Source organism: Dioscorea cayenensis, chromosome 11, assembly GCF_009730915.1.
Source record: "Dioscorea cayenensis subsp. rotundata cultivar TDr96_F1 chromosome 11, TDr96_F1_v2_PseudoChromosome.rev07_lg8_w22 25.fasta, whole genome shotgun sequence".
Taxonomy (NCBI): domain Eukaryota; kingdom Viridiplantae; phylum Streptophyta; class Magnoliopsida; order Dioscoreales; family Dioscoreaceae; genus Dioscorea; species Dioscorea cayenensis.
Window position 1 is genome coordinate 1,650,125 of NC_052481.1, and position 16,726 is coordinate 1,666,850.

General features: G+C 38.9%; 2 protein-coding genes across 2 annotated transcripts; both read right to left on the minus strand.

Annotated features, from left to right (window-relative positions):
* Positions 1 to 13,753: 13,753 nt before the first annotated feature.
* LOC120272220 lies at positions 13,754 to 14,995 on the minus strand. Its single transcript, XM_039278988.1, has 6 exons — positions 14,871 to 14,995; positions 14,644 to 14,797; positions 14,473 to 14,557; positions 14,157 to 14,383; positions 13,974 to 14,078; positions 13,754 to 13,870 (listed from the first exon to the last, which is right to left on the minus strand). The coding sequence occupies exons 1-6, from the start codon at positions 14,993 to 14,995 to the stop codon at positions 13,754 to 13,756; spliced, it is 813 nt and encodes a 270-aa protein (XP_039134922.1).
* Positions 14,996 to 15,073: 78 nt separating this feature from the next.
* Positions 15,074 to 16,533, minus strand: LOC120271808 (rab9 effector protein with kelch motifs-like). The gene is given in 5 exon segments (XM_039278478.1): positions 15,074 to 15,205; positions 15,393 to 15,550; positions 15,553 to 15,919; positions 16,049 to 16,184; positions 16,383 to 16,533. Coding segments are annotated over 4 exon segments (753 nt in total). The 5' UTR covers position 16,184; positions 16,383 to 16,533; the 3' UTR covers positions 15,074 to 15,112.
* Between the last annotated feature and the right edge of the window lie 193 nt (positions 16,534 to 16,726).

Consider the following 16,726-nt stretch of genomic DNA (forward strand, 5'->3'; position numbering starts at 1 on the left):
CGTTCCAGTTCTATCCATTGATGGCAAGTGCGGGGCTTGCGTCGCGGTGATCTATCTTACTCCTTGCATCTCTTACTTGCTTTCTTGTTTTGATAGTAGATTTAATTCTAGGAAATGTTGGTTTTGTGTGATAGATTAGAGTTTTTCATTGTGGAGTTTTATTGGAACTGATTGTTGTGTTGAATGATTTGCAGGGTGAGATTGAGCTTGGACTTTTGAGAGCAAGTGTAAATTATTGGTGGTTTTGAACTGATTTAACAATGAAAGACTTGTTTTTTCTATCTGAATCCATTCATATTATTTGTCAAGAACGAAATTTTTGCCATATATTTACCAAATATGTTGTTTGTGCATTGTTTTTGTTATATACTTTGGTCAATCTCATGTGATTCAAGTAATGCAGCATTTTGGCTATTTCTCTATGAACAACTGTTTTTGGTAAAAATCAATTTTTTCCATGCTCAAGAGAATGTTAATATGTTGTTTATGCATTGTTTTTGTTTTAGATTTTGTTCAATCTCTTGTGATTCTAGTAACTCAGCAGTCTGGCCATTTCTAGTTGAATAAGTTTTATGGAATTTGTATTTTGTATTTTACGAAATTTTCTTGTGATATATGTATGATATTTGTGATTATTATATTGCTTAATGCATGCATGACACAAATCTAAGCAACAGCACTCTGATTACTCTAATTTCATCTTAAGCTCTCGTGGTTATCATATATTTCTTGTTACATGAGTTCATCTTGATTATTGGCAAATGTAGCTCTGCCATATGCCTTCCTTTCATTTTGAAAGTAATACAGTAGAATTATTGTCTTCCCCTTAATGGATGAGGTCAAAAGTGATAGATGGATGTTAAACTGCAGGCCATTAGACAGGAAAATTCTGCAATCATCAATGAAAATGTTGCAGACAGTGCCTCTGAATTTGTGGACCTTGGCTGTTAGAAATATTGTAAACATTTATGTATGCACGTGTATGTTTGTTAGCAGAGCGTGATGACTGCGTCCATGATGGTGTGATAGTTGTTAGGCAGTTCCTTATATGTAGGCACGTTCTCCTTCTTCTGAATCAGAGAACATGTAAACCATCTGACTATAAATAGAGATCACAATCCAATTGGATTGGAGGGGTTTTTGTCAAATTCATCTTCTCTCTGATTTCTATAGGCATGACTGAATTAGTCTGACTTTAGAAGGGAATATACCACGAAGCTGGGGCAGGTCTCCTTTCCTACATTTATGGATATACAGATCCCTGACCTTCATGAGCATGCTTGACTAAAAAAAAAACATTTCAGTCTCAGGAACGGGCAAGGCGACTTCAGAAAGATTTGGCTATTGAAGAGCAGCATGGACAACAACTCAGTGAAATTGAAAAGAAGATAGTTCCGGATACAAAGAGTTCTCAGACTGGAAAGTCTCGACCAAGGAGAAAGGCAAGTAAACCTTTGTGGATTTCTTTGTTTCTTCTTAAAAGTCATTTCTTATTGAACTAATTGGTGTTAACGACACCATTTTCCATTACTTTGTTGACAACTATTGCTTCAGGAAAGCATTGACTGGCTTAAGATGTCTACGCGTTTAACAGAAGAAGCCCTGAATTACTTTGATGAGTGTCTCTCTCAATATCAACCTTTAGTTCTTCATCAACGGAGGAACCACCACCCATATCAGCATTCAGTGCCACTCCAATGGATAATGGTAGATCTTCATCAAGTGAGAACTTGAGTTCCTCAACTTCAAAATTTTCCAATAATCACCTTGACCATCATAAGGTTAGTCTGTTGATCATTGGTTAATTTTTACCTTTCTGAGTTGGTTTCATTCTTTTATTGGTTGTCATTTTCCTTGTGCTACATTCCTTTAACTTTTGGGCAATTAGCTAGAAATTGATGCCAGCCAGAGTATAAAACAGGATATTGAGGTTTTATGGTAGTGCTTTTACAAGCTAGCCATCTATTTTCCGTCATATTTTCAGTATTCAGAATTTAGCATGTCATTAACCTACTATATTTCCTTCCATGAACAGCTTATTTGTTCTTGCTGATCTTTTGTTCCCCTGGATTCCTCTTGTCCTTCTAAAATCTCATTCTATTCCTTTTGGAAATCACATTATGAAAAACTAGGATACGCCAATAGAGTAATTGTGTTCCAATTTTGACTTTTTCCTTTGCAAATCATCTTGTTTCAAAAGATCATCATTTGATGTTGTGTTTCTTCACAGGAATCGGATGACCAGACTCAGTGTTCACTTAACTTTGCAGAATCAGAGTGTGCATTGAGCGGCATCTGCAGCGGGAGAAAGTTTTCTGATCCACTGCTGTCGAATGATAATCAGGTCTGTCAAAAAGACTCAGATACGCCCAGGTGTGGAACTTCTCAATTCTCGTTCACGACATCAGACATTACCTGAAGAATTTTGCAAAGGACCTGATGACAGAAATTGCTCAAGGTACAAAAACAAGGTCAAGCTACAGTGCCGATGATTATGATCTTAGTACATCAGCTGAAAGGTGTTTCTCTCTGAGAATGTAATCTTTAGGAATGGGATTGATACTGGAGGTCGTCTTACTTGTGATATAAGAATCTTTTAATTTATTTTATTACTTCTCTCTGTATGCAACATATTTCAAAGATGTGATTACAATTGCTGATGAGTACAAAATTTAAAATAGGTGACCCTATCTCCTGTTTATTGTATCTATAAGTCTGTTTTATTTTATTGTGCCTTTCTTGTTTTCATTGTTATTTATGTTGGTTAACAACAAAAATAATCTGACATTATTTTGCCCATTGTGTTGTTTTTTTTTTCTTTTACTGTAAACTCAATTGCTAAATCTGTCTTTGGTATTATCTGCAATGTTCTGGCTTTATATTGTCATCTGATTTTGTAGTAAAATATAAAGCTTTTGATCTGAAAAAACAGAATTGTCATTTTGGTCATTTTCTCTCCTGTTCTTCACGGCATGACATTTTTTTAATATATCTAATTGATAATTTTAGTTCTTATTTCAGTGATTTCCTTTGAAATGTCACTGAATGACCAAATTGAATATATTTGTATAATTTACTTACCAAATCGAACGTACATCTATGTAATTCATTGTTAATTCAAAGACCAAGATAATTAAATGATTTTACTAACAAAAAAAGCAAACGATTAAGCTTTTATTAAATACAACCTAAGGTTAAGAGAACTTTTTGACAAGACAAATCAAACACAAAGTATGTGACTAAAATTGTAATTAATGAGTTGAGTCTTCAAAGGTGAGAGACCTCACATGATCGGTGATGGATAAAGTAATTTGAGTTCCATACTCCCCCCAACTCTCTTCCACACCAACCTTCTTTCCACTGATACCCAGCTCTCCTTCCCCCTTGCTATGGCAAGCAGGGGGCCTACTTCGCATCCTCTGCCATCCTAGGGGGATATTGCAGTGAAGCATCACCCTACTCCCTCTCCATTGCAAGACATTTCAATGTTAAATAAGCTCAAAGCCAATTCTACAGACTTTATTCGCATGGATGGAGACTCAATGACCAGAGCTAGAAGGCAATCCCAAAACTCTCTGATAAGGGAAATTCTTTGGGAAACCCCCGACGTTCGATCAGCTTAAGAAGATCCATCAAATCATGTGGAGTAATGTTGGAGAAGTTTCTATCTCTGATCTGCCGAATGGATACCTTCTACTCAGATGTGCTTCTCAGGAAATCATGCAGAAAATACTATTTGAAGGCCCATGGTCCGTAAACCGGATTTTCTTGCAGCTCACTAAGTGGTAGCCGTTCTTTGAACTAGCATTCTCCAAGCTTACTACGGCTGATGTCTGGGTCCAATTCCACAATTTTCTTGTGGAGTTTTGGGATGGTGAAGCTTTGGAGACGATTACTTCTTGTCTTGTTCGTTTACTCAAAGTTGATAACTATAACAATTCATCTCCACCCCTGTGTACTGAGCCTAGTGAGGGACATAGGCTGGCGGTAATGGTTGCTCATGGTTTGCAAAGTGATGGCAAGGAGACGGAACTTGTTCCTCGATCACCAAAGCTGGAAGTGAACCTTGAACAGTCAAATGAAACCCTCGAAATGGATTTTGGGCTGTGGATGCTGATAACTCGACGGAAGGGACGCGGTGTCTCTGGGGGCTCTGGGAAACCGGAGTCACGTGAGACGCATGCATTCCCACACGTTCCTGAGGACGAACTTACCAAGGCTACAACTGCTCGCTCAGAAAGCTTTCGTTCGCCACGTGGGGGTATGGCCAAAGGAAGAGGCGGACATGTTGCATTCTAACCTCAATCCCCGGAAGCACAGTGCTTTAGTGCTTCTTTTGCTACTTCAAATAAGACCTTGCACAATGATCATAATACTTTATCAGGCTCTGAATCCCACTGTTGCCTTGGAAGCTGAATCGAGAGGCTTGTCAGCTTCTCTTCCTGGCTCCAAGGCAGTAACGAATCCCAAAGGAAAAGAGAAAATCTTCCACCATGATAGGCCTTCGTTTCCAATGCTTAGAACCTTTAATGATTAGGGTAGAAGTGTCCCGGCCTGATACCCCTCTGCAATTCCAACAAATAATTTTGGAAGAAGAAAATTTGGAGGGTGACTCCTATGGTGAAATCACGTTCTGAGCTTTATCTTGTCATCACGCCTGATAATCGGAACTCCTGGGTCCTCTCAACTATTTACAACTCTAATAGAAACTAAAATCAACATATTTTGTGGAATGAACTCTCAGGTATGATCTTTGCGAATTTACCTTGGATTGTCATTGGTGATTTTAATGTTGTCTGCTCAGAAGAGGAGGTGAAAGGGGGATCTTTCTCCTATTACAAACCTAAAGCTCATGAGTTCTCTAACTTTATTACTGCCAATAATTTTTTGGATGTGAGATACATTGGTTCTAACTTTACTTGGTGTAATAATCAATTGGGTTTAGCCAGACTCACGGCTCGGTTGGATCGTTGTCTGGTTAACACCATCTGGTCTGCTAACGTAACTACTTATTTCGTTAAGCATCTTCCGAGAATTTTTTCTGACAACTCTCCCCTTCTTCTCACAGTTTTTCCATGTTCTTATTTCAACAATAAAAAAAAAATTTCGGTTTGAGAATTATTGGTTAGATTATTTGGGTTATCATTCGGCGATGAGAGAGGCATGGTCTTTAAAGCCTCATTCTAACCCCTTACATGCATTTTCTCATCTTATTAGTCATACTTCTATTAATTTAATTAGATGAAAAATGACAGGTCTGAATTCTATTGAATTTGAAATTAAAAAAACTGAGCATGCGATTTCTGAGGCTGAAGACTCTAATGATCTTAATGGCACAGGTATGGTTACTTATACTAGTTTAACTGGTCTCTATAACAAATTGTCAGCACTTCAGAGACAAAATTCTGCAAAATGGGCTCAGAGAGCCAGTCTTCAATGGATTCAATGTGGTGATTACAATATCTCCTTTTTTCATAATAATATTCGTATTCGTAATCATGTTAATTCTATCATGCATATTACAAATCCTGACGGTATTTGTTTCACAGATCGGTCTAGTATTGAAAGCACCTTTATTAATTTTTTCTCTGATCTGTGGACTGATTCTTCTAATACCTCCTTTAATGATGTTTTACAAGCGCTTCCAAATGATTTGCCTATTATAAATTCTAGTGACAATAATACGCTTATTAAAGAGGTAACTAAATTTGCAAGCTCTTCATTCTCTTCCTTCAGGTAAAAGCCCTGGCCCATATGGTCTTAACGCTGAATTTTATCACTTCTTCTGGGATGAGGTGGGTGATCATTTATTTACGGCAATTCGATATTTTTTTTGAAAATGCTATTTTGCATAAGTCTTGGGGCCAAACTTACATTGCTTTAATTCCCAAAAAAATCCAATCATATTTCTGTTGCTGATTTTCATCATATTTCTCTTTGTAATGTTTGCTATAAAATTATTTCTAAAATCTTACCTAATTGTCTCAAAAATATTTTGCCTTATTTAATTGGTAAGGACCAATGTGGTTTTGTCTCTGGTCGAACCCCTTTTGATAATATAATTGCCCTTCAAGAGGTTGTGCATTCGATGGTAAGGACCTTGTAATATGAATGTTTATTCTGTTTATCTATGTGGATTGCAGCAACAAACATTGTACTTTGCTATGTGACTCAATGGTGTGTGGTTGGTGTTTAATTAGTTGCAAGGCTAAGTCAGTGTTTAATTAGTTTGCAGTCTTGTGCTCCTGCTTCAACTTAGCTCAAAGTCTCACCTTTCCAAGCAAAAAATCTCCCAAGTCTCGCTTGCGACTTCTTTGTGATCTTGCCTCCCCCTTGCCAGCCACCCCCTCCTTCACAAAAGTCCTCGTCCCAAATAGCTTCTTCTATGACTCAATCCTTTGACAATTCTCTTCTCCATAATGCCCAGCTTCTAACCAAACTTAAAGAAACCACATCCGCTTTGTCCTTCTGGATAAGGATGCCATCAACCGAGGTCGTATGAAGTTTCAATATGCTCTTTATGGAAAGTTGTTTGGTAAATCCCCCTCTTTCGAGCAAGTCAAGATGTTGCTCCTGGCTAAATGGAATAATATTGGTGAAATTTTTATATCCGATCTTCCAAATGGATTTTTATTGATTAGATATTCTATTGAGAAAGCGATGCAGCGTCTTCTTCTTGAGGGGCCCTAGTCTGTGAATGGAATCATACTCCAATTGTCCCCACGAAAACCCTTCTTCGAACCTAATTTTGCCAAGCTTAACTCTATTGCAATCTGGGTACAGTTTCACAACTTGTTAATCGAATGTTGGGAGGGAGAAACTCTCAAGACTATTGATAGCAACTTTGATAATCTCATTAAAATCGGTGAATTTACATCCACACTGGCCAGGTCCAAATACGATCGAGTTTACATCGAAATAGACTAATCTAAACCTCTTTGTCGTGGTTTCTGGATTGAGGATGATTTTCACAAAGTGTTCGTAGTTGTAATGTACGAGCGATTACCGACCTTTTGTTACAACTGTGGGCTCATCAGCTATGGAAATAAGTTGTGCACTCGATCATCGTCGTCTGAGGCCGGTGGGTTCTCTTTGCCCTCTCATGATAAACGACTGCCGATAGAGAGAACCACCCATGTCTCGCACGATGTCAATCATTGCATGGATATTTCTGATCCTATATTTGTTCTCGGCACTGAGGATAACCCAGAAACTGATTTCGGGCCATGGCTTTTGATATCTCGCCGGCGCAGCCGTGCTCGGGGTTATGGTTGTGGCGTTGGATGTGCTAATCACATGACCTCACGAACAGCAGCCGGTTTGGATGCCAAAGTTACTGAGTCCTGAGGCACCACCTCCCACAGCTTACGTGGTGGATCCCGGTTCCTTGGTAGAGGGCGGTCCTCTACTATCCATGCTCCTCACAAATCCCCAAGATCTGATGCCGTTGCAGTCCCACTTGTTCAATCTCCCATTGCAAATCTAGTCGTTAATCAAAATATCGAGATCATCTCCACCCACATTGAAAACAATCCTATAGATCCTATCCCATTTCCCTCTGACTCGCTTAATCCCAAGGTTTCCAATCTGAACGACTCTTTATTTCTAATCATACCTTTTAGTGGTCCTCGTGTTGACCCACAGCTCATCCTTTCCACTCAAATCAGTCCTTTTCGTAACCCCCGAGGAGCCACTCAGATGAACAACTTCTCTAGACCCATCTCTCTCCTCCCCCCCCCATCCTGTGAACATATATTCCAAATGTCCCCATCAACACCTTTTCTTCTGGACATTTGCATAGTTCCCTTGTAGCTTAAGTCTACTCTGCCCTTGAATCCAGTGAAATGGAGGAGGATAGTGATGAAGATGAAGGTTCATCTTAAGAGGGTGATGATGAGATGCCAGATGATGATAACGGCCCCAATGATTCTATGACGCTGGTCCAGTATCAATCAGAGGTCAGAAGGGATGCACTCAACAGGAAAGGTTCACATACAAATAAGATTTTGCCTAAGAAAGACAGGATGAAAATCGAGGGTTCTGGTTCCTGATGATCTGGTTTTTTACTCTTGTCTTCCCGTTCATAAGGAAGTATCTTTTTATTTCTTTAAATATGTTTTCCATGAATCTAGCTAAAATTCTCTGTAGGAACTGCAGGGGTATCTCCGATCAGGATACTTTTTCTCGACTTTTCAGACTCATCAAAAAGCTTAAGCCCCTCTTGGTTTGCCTTGTTGAAACCAGCGCCAACTCTGATTGAGTTGATCTTTTTTGTAAGAAAACTCTTAGGCATTGGGAATGGGCTTCTGTTTTCGCCGAGGGTTTTTCAGGAGGTATTTTTATCCTATGGAGTTTGACCATAGGTCAGGTTACTCCTATTGTCGTCTCTCCTCACGCTTTACATATCGTGGTTTCCACTACATTCTCTAAAACCTTTCTCATTTTAGTGGTTTATAATTCTTCTCGATGCTTTAATCAACGTTTTCTTTGGCATGAACTCTCTAAACTCTCCTCTCTCTCAGGCTCCTTGGCTCATTCTGGGGGACTTTAACTCCATTCTTTCCAGAGCTGAGCACAGAGGGGGATCTTTCTCCTATTATAGCTGTAAATCGTGTGTTTTCAATGATTTTATAGATAGTAATAACCTTTTGGATCTAAAATACGTCGGTTCCACTTACACTTGGTGCAATAATCAACATGGCTCAACTCGTCGCTGGGCCAGGCTTGAGTGTTTCCTGGTTAATCTCAAGTGGAGCAATTTTTTTAAATCCTATACTTTTTCTCATCTTACTCGTTCCTTTTTGGATCATTCCCCCCTTTTTCTTACCGTCAACTTATTCTATACTCATAAAAAGAGACTTTTTCGGCTTGAAAACTTTTGGGTTGATTATCTTGGTCGTCACAACTGTGTCCGGGATGCTTGGAATTTCTCTCCTCATGGTAACCCCATGCATGTGTTTACTCATTTCTTCTCTCGCACTCGCTCTAAACTCAGTCACTAGTGTCTCTCTGGGGTTAATAACTTGGATGCTGTCATATCTAAAACTGAAGCAGACATTGGCACTTTGGATCTGTTTGATTATTGCACTAAACTAACTGCTTTCAGCGCCAGAACAGTATTAAGTGGGCTCAGCGTGCTCGCTTACAGTGGGTTTTAGATGGTGACAAGAATTCTAGTTTTTTCCATGCTCTTTTTCGTACTCGATCTCATTCCAATTTTATTTCTCAGATTGAAGATACTAATGGTAATGTTTTTAGAGACCCCTCAAGCATTAATCAAGCTTTCATGAACTTCTATCAAAATCTTTGGAACGACCCTTCCAACATTTCAACAAACATCATTGATGCTCTTCCCCCTGACCTTCGCATGCTTTCGGACTGCGATAGTGCTCTGCTCACTAGTGGGGTTACCTTGGAGGAAGTTCATCGAACTATTCTTGACCTCCCCCAAGTAAGACCCCTGGTCCCGATGGCTTCAATGTTGAATTTTACAAAATCTTTTGGCATGTTGTCGCTACTCATCTCTTCGAAGCTATCCAACATTTTTTTAAAACCTCCTTTTTGCCTTCTTCTTGGGGTAGAACTTATGTTGCTCTCATCCCAAAGAAAGATAATCCTAAGCTTGTGTCTGATTTCCATCCTATTTCTTTGTGTAATGTCTGTTTTAAAATTATTTCGAAGCTTCTTGCCAACAGATTAAAAAAAGATTCCCAATCTTATCGGTCGGGAACAAGTGGGTTTTGTGCCTAATCATTGCTCTTTGGATAATATTATTGCATTGCAAGAAGTTGCTCATTCGATTGAAAATGATACCTTTAGCCCCCTTGGATGATTATCAAACTAGACATCCAAAAAGCATACGATACTCTCAATTGGAGTGCAATTCTTGCCATTCTTGTCAAAATGAATTTTCCTCCTCTTTGGATTTCTTGGATTGCTTCTTGTCTTCATTCTTGTTCTTTTTCTTTACTAGTCAATGGTAGACCCACTCCCTGGTTTTCTTCTTCCAAAGGTATTCATCAGGGAAACCCTATTTCATCTTACTTATTCATTCTTGTCTCTCAAACCCTTACTACTATGCTTAATTATAGTCTTCAAAATAATCTGATCCCTGGTTTTAATAGCAATCTGCATCATAATTTCAATCATCTTATGTATGCTAATGACTTGATTCTAATCACCCAGGCTTCTCGTAAGGTTGCTAGAAATATTCAGATTTGTTTATCTTATTACACCAGCATAACCGGTCAACGTCCCAATTGCTCTAAATCCTAAGTTTTTTTCCCGCCTTGGTTTAATAAAAATGTGTTAAATATAATTTGTTCTATTCTGAATCTTAGACAAGCTTTCTTCCCATTTAAGTACTTAGGTGTGTTCATCTCTCCCAAAAGAATGGCTTCTCAAACCTTTCAATCTATGGTGGATAAAGTCAAAAGGATCGCTTCCAAATGGGTTGATTTTCACCTTACTCTTGCTGCTAAAAAGATCTTAATTAATTTTATTCTCCTTTCTATTCCAGTTTACACTTTGACAGTTTATCCTATCCCTGATTTTATTCTATCTGATATTTCCAAAGCTGTGAGAAAATTTTTTTGGAGTAGGAATGGCAATGCAACGGGCATCCATAACATTAGTTGGAATATTTTAACGGAAGGTAAGTCTGAGGGGGACTTCGGTAACATAAACCTTGTTCTTGGCAAACATTCTCATGTCCAAAAATATCTTCAAATACTTAAATAATCATGATTGTTTGTGGGTTGAGATTTTGATCTATAAGTATGGGAAGATCAATTTTTGGCATGATACTGTGCCTGCTAAGTGTTCCTGATTTTTTCCGTGGTCTATGTAAAACTGCTGCTTTTATTAGGCATTACTGCAAAATTAATTCTATTAATCCCGTGAAAACTTCTCTTCTTTGGGACCCTTGGTTATTTGACATCCCAGCTGCCCTTAAACCCACTTATCTCAACATGGATGTTGAATTAGATCAGATTCACCTTTCGGATCTTATTTTTGGTGATCAGTGGGATTTTCAGGGGCTTTACCTTCTCTTTGGCAATCATATTGATAACTTTGACAAGGACTTTACTTCAATTGATCATAATTCGGATAATCACTGGATTTGGATGCCTAAATCCTCTTGCACCAAAATCTCATCTGCAGTTTATCACTTTTTGAACAAACAATTTTCTTCTTCAGAACACTAGGTTGGGTGGATGATTATATGGCGGATACATGTAGCCCTAGAATTAAACACTTCATTTGGTTATGTCTAAGAGGTCACCTTTCCACCTCTGCATTTCTTCATAGTATTCACATTGGCCCAGATACTCTATGTGTTTTATGTGGGCTTCACCGTGAGACCATTGATCATCTATTTTGTTAGTGTGATAGAATTCAGGGGGTCTGGAATTGGTTTAATTCCATGTTGAACACATCAATATCTTTCACTAATGGCTTTTCTTCTGGTAATTGGATCACTGAGTATGGTCAGTCTTTGCGCACTTTGGCATTCATCGCGGTTGGTGCTTGGTACATTTGGATTTGCCGATGCAATGCAATATTCAAAAACGTTCATCCCAATTATTCCTCCATTGTGACCAGGACTACGGTTTATGTTGATGAGTTTTCCCTCAGCACTAAAAACCCCTTTGGTAGAAAACTTATTTTGAACAATTTCTCTACTGCTGATGGATACTTCCTCTTCACCCATGCAGCTACAAACTACAATTTACTGGTAAGATCAATCTGTTTTTTCTTTTCTAACGCTAACTATGAGATTTCTCTTGCAGGATGTGTCTCTCAATGTTTGTTGGATTACTCCTTGGATGAAATCTTTGCCTTACAAGTTGCTCTTCAAACTGCGCTCGCGCTCCACATTCCAGTCAAACATATCCTCTACGAACATCATGCAATTCTTGATCTTATCCAGTGCTCTGACCACACCTCTTCCTGGCGATTTCAGCAACAAATTAGCAACCTGAATTTTCTTACGGATATGTGTAACTGCCTTCATATACAAATCATACCAGCTTCTTGGGGAATTCCGGCAGCCAATCTAGCGTCTATTGGTTTCCATCATCAGCATCTCAACTTGTTTCTATTTGGAAAAGACCTTCCTTTTTGGATCATGCAATCGTTTCTTAACAATGGGTTCTCTTTCTAAATTGTATTTTCTGTTCTTTAGATCATTCAATTTTTGTATCTTTTTAGCCTTTTGTCTCTTCTTTTCTCCTTTTTAATTTCAATAAATTAGCTTCTCTGTTTGAGAGGTTCTTAAAAAAAAAAGTCTGTTTAATTAGTTTCAAGGCAACAAACATTGTACTTCTGATTGCCCATTCAGCACATCTTCATCATCAACCCAGATTTTTTCTTTTTGCTAAAAATAGCCAAGAGGCTAATTTATTCAAAAGAAAGAAGAAAGTACAGCTGAAAACAAGAGACAAAAACTAAACTCAAGAAACTAAAAGGCTGCATAACAGAAAGGAATTACATAACAAAACCTAGAGAGTTAATAATCTTCATGATCCAATGAGGAAGATCTCGCCCTTGATGGAAGAGGGTGAGATGATGAAGGCTTGAACCATGAACTGCCAGTTTGTGGGTAACAACAATCCACCGATTTGGAATGTAATGAATCTGAGGACTTCCAGTAGACATTAAAGCTTCCAGAATGCAAGCAGTCCAAGAATTCGCTCTCCAATGTGAATTACTGGTACCAACAGTAATAGCTTCATAAAGATCTTTGTTTGAGATGAAGATGTGTTTGGCAGTTCAACACTCATATTTCAAACTTGAGATTCCATCTAGATATGACAAACAGCCCTTCAATTCAGATTATCCCCAATGGTTGGATGACCCCTGCTATTAGTCTAGCCTCTTATGAGGCAATTCACAGTCACCTCAACTTGTTTCTCCATGGGCGGGATCTCCCTCGATGGATAATGAAGAGTTTTGTAAATGCTGATCTCTCCTTTTAATTCAGTTGCTTAGTCCTTATCTCTTAGTTTTAGGTATATTCCTGTTTTCTAGTCTTCTTGTTCTGTATACTTCTTTTGTTCTTCAGTTTTTCAATAAATTAGCTCTTTTTGGGTTCTTTCAAAGGCAGAATTCTGTCTGTGTTGAACTGCAGACACTTGAGTTTTTTTCAAACTTTGTCTGTGTTGATAAACTGCACACTTTAGTTTCTTCAAACTTGCATTATATTTAAGAAAAGATGGACCAGAATTGTACAAACAGAATCAATCAGGCTAATTGATTTGTACAACACTGAATGAATTGTGCTTCAAAACCGGGTGGTTTGCAAGTGTGTTGATTAAATGAACATTTGTCTGAGATCTCATTCAATCTCGTAAAGTTTGATCACTTGTCTTTGATGAACTGTGGTTTTCCAGACCACAAGATCTTCAATCTGTCTTTCAAGCTTTGCTTTGTTGCAGATCTTATAATTTGAGAATAAAATGAAATCTTGAGTGGAAGTCAGATTTGACGTTTAAGAAAATTCTCTAAATTTTAAGCCACAATACAAAAGAAAAGGGAAAAAGAATAGAACATTGGTTCTAATCTAACAGAAACATGAGTTCCTGCTCCTGGTTCTATGATCAACCTGCTCCAGGTCCTCCGAGAGTAAGGACATCACCTTGAAGATCGTTGCTTGATCGTGCCGCCTGTGTTTTGACGACACAAACTGGATTTGCTTGGAGCCAGTGATGACTGCGTTCAGGGATGGCAAGTGTGGGTGGTTGCGAAGGTCTTACATGAATAGGAACATCATGAGCTGCAGCCGCACTAGTTTTGGAACGAGGGTGGGGCTTCCCAAAGGTGAGCTTTGAGAATACATAGGAGGTCTTGGAACTGCAAATCCGGTCACCTGATAAAAAAACATGCCATCGATATTATTGAGCTAATTCAAACATATAAGACTGAGTACAATGCACATCAGAGTATCAGAAATACAGTTTTTGAATTCCTACTGGAGCAAACAAGACACCCTGAAAAATTTGTCCATTAACGTTGGCAGTCATTAAGTAACCGGAGTCGGACGCACCATCTACAACTCCGTGAACTTCTGCTCCAATCTACACAGTGGATTGCATAACAATGAATACAACATCATGTGAGATTCTTTACAAACATGAATATGTGATACAACTTACCAAAGAGGGGAACACTGGCCTGGCAACTGGACACTGATCTGAACCAATAAATTGAGCATCACATTTCATAGGTGGAATGACACGAAGGAATTGGTCTGTCTTTGGCTGTCGTGGGGATTCCACATTCAAGAAATTCGTGTCATGCCCACCAGAATGCTCTTCTTCCTCAGATTCAATCTCCCACACTTTGTTCTCCCCTATTTTTCTTCTCTTCGCATGCATATTATCTATAACAGCCAAACAGTGCATAAGGTCATTCAAAATATTTTTAATAATCTTTAAAAAAAAAAAGAACAAAATATAAACTGAGACAAGCCTCGTATGAGAGGGCTCTTTGTTTCAGCTTCAGCTTCATGAGATCCCTGATTAAGCACTCCATTACTAGAAACCATGCTTTTTTGCTGAGAGAACAAAATTGAAAGATGTTACAACACATTACACTAAAACAAAGAAGCCTTGATTAATATCCAGAACAACTATCACTCACTGAATTTTCACTTGCTTTCAAAAACTTCTGCTTATCTTGGATCAAGTGATTGCCAAAAATCTTACACATTGAAATGTTGTACCGACCATTAGGGTGCTCGGACCCCAACTGCAGAATCAGTAACTCATTTAGCGGGCGCTCATCCTCTCCATAACTGTAAATTCACAACATAATTAAACACATAACCAGTCATTAGAAAGTCTGATAGGTTATTCGCAAACACATACCCTCCGTAAATGGCAATGTCGGTTGCCGGTAATAACAGCAGTATGAGAAAACCTCCCTTGCGGTTGCTGTCCACCAATATCAAGCTGAGTCCATGAACAATTAGTCGCATCAAGAACCCAAACATCACTATAGTATTGGCTGTCGCCAACTCCACCCGATAACATAAACCTATTGAATAGAAAAAAACATCGTTAAACCGCAGATTCAAAGTGCTTATTGCTTACTTTCATTGTTCTTTTCCTCAAACATCATCATCATGAGTACTCGCCTTGCTCCCAAAAGTTACAGCTGCATGACCTGCTCTGACTCCGGGTGAGGACCCTTGAATCACAAGCTGCACAAAGTAAAAGCCAATAAATCGGTAAATGATGTGATCAAAGTTCCTTTACAAATCACATGATAAGAGCTAGTATGAAGCTAGTAAACGCATTATAGCTACAAGATGCTTGACGATGATCATGATTATAATCGAAGCATGATAACTGAATAGCAGGCAACACAAAAAGGCTCAAACATCATACCCGTGACCAAGTCATATTCTCCATGTCAAGAACATCAACTTCGCCATGATAACGATCACCGCAATCACCCCCATAAATAAGAAGCTTATTACCCATAGAAACAGCAGTGTGGCTATCTCTTGGGGCTGGAAGTTCGCCCTTAACATCAGGGGAACTCAAGTCATGCTCTTGAGGTCAAATATATGTATATCGTTCAGATAATTGGTTTTGACTTCTCCGCTACCACCAAAAATCACAAGCTTTGCATCGCCAACTGCAGTGATGGTATGGCTCTCTCGGGGCGAAGGCGGCATGCCCTTGAAATTAGGCTTACTCCATTCTTTTGTCCTTAAATCTAAAATGTGAAGATCATTCAATTTCTTTGAGCCATTAGTTCCCCCTAAGACAACCATCCTGTGACCGACTAGTGCCGTGCCATGACTGTCACGGTTTCCGGGTTTTGGCCCAGTTGTAACAAGGGATTTCCATACCATTGTGTCTAGATTCAGAGTAAGAACATCACTGAAATGTAACCCTCTACAACATCCCTGTAAATTTTTGTTCAGAAAATCAAATTTCAATCTTGTAAATTCCATCATGTTACATTAGAGATAACATTAAACTTGAAATTGGAGATAAGAAAAAAAGAGAGAGAACAAAAAGAGAAGAAATCTTACCCCAAAAACATAAACAACTCCATCAAAGAAACAAGAAGAGTGCCCCCATCTCTCAGAAGGGTTGAAACCAAGCACTTTGGGGTACAACCACATTGCCTTTCTCCTCTTCATCTCCTCCAGACCCAGAGAAGCCATCCTGCAACCAAAAAACAAACAGGAAACAAAGTAAAAAAAAAACCAGTAGGACAATAAACAAGAGACACCAGATATATATAGATGGGTGCTTTGTTCCAAACAAGGAAACGTGTCGCTTCCTTGTTGACGGGACGAAAGGCCAAGGACAGTGGGGTGTGGGATTTACGTGTCGACGGGAGTGTGGGAGGTGGGGTCTTACGTGTCGAGACGAGGGTGGCCGCAACCCGGAGGGCGGGGCAGGGGGGCGGTCGCCGGTTCCTTCCGGCCAGGCCCTCCCCCTCCGCCTCCGGCCTCCCCTTTCGCTGTAACTTGGATGAATGATATGCAAAGTTGCAAACTATGTGGGATACTATTGATACCGAGTTACCAATTAAGACCAAAGCCTTTTTGTAAACAGTACAATGGTTTATTTTTCTATACAAAAAGCTGGGATTTTGTAAACCACAATTTCAGTAGAAAATCAACTGTTTGTCACAAAAGATAATAGAAATGCCAAGTTTAGGTTTGACTTCATATTATAGTAACAAAGTGCTAATTCCTAGC

Coding starts and splice junctions, on each gene's coding strand:
- LOC120272220 (XM_039278988.1), bottom strand. CDS start 14,995: ATGTTTGGGTTCTTGATGCGACTAATTGTTCATGGACTCAGCTTGATA. Junction 14,384..14,472: donor AAAGAGCCCTCTCATACGAG/GCTTGTCTCAGT, acceptor TGGCTGTTATAG/ATAATATGCATGCGAAGAGA. Junction 14,079..14,156: donor GGCCAGTGTTCCCCTCTTTG/GTAAGTTGTATC, acceptor TCCACTGTGTAG/ATTGGAGCAGAAGTTCACGG.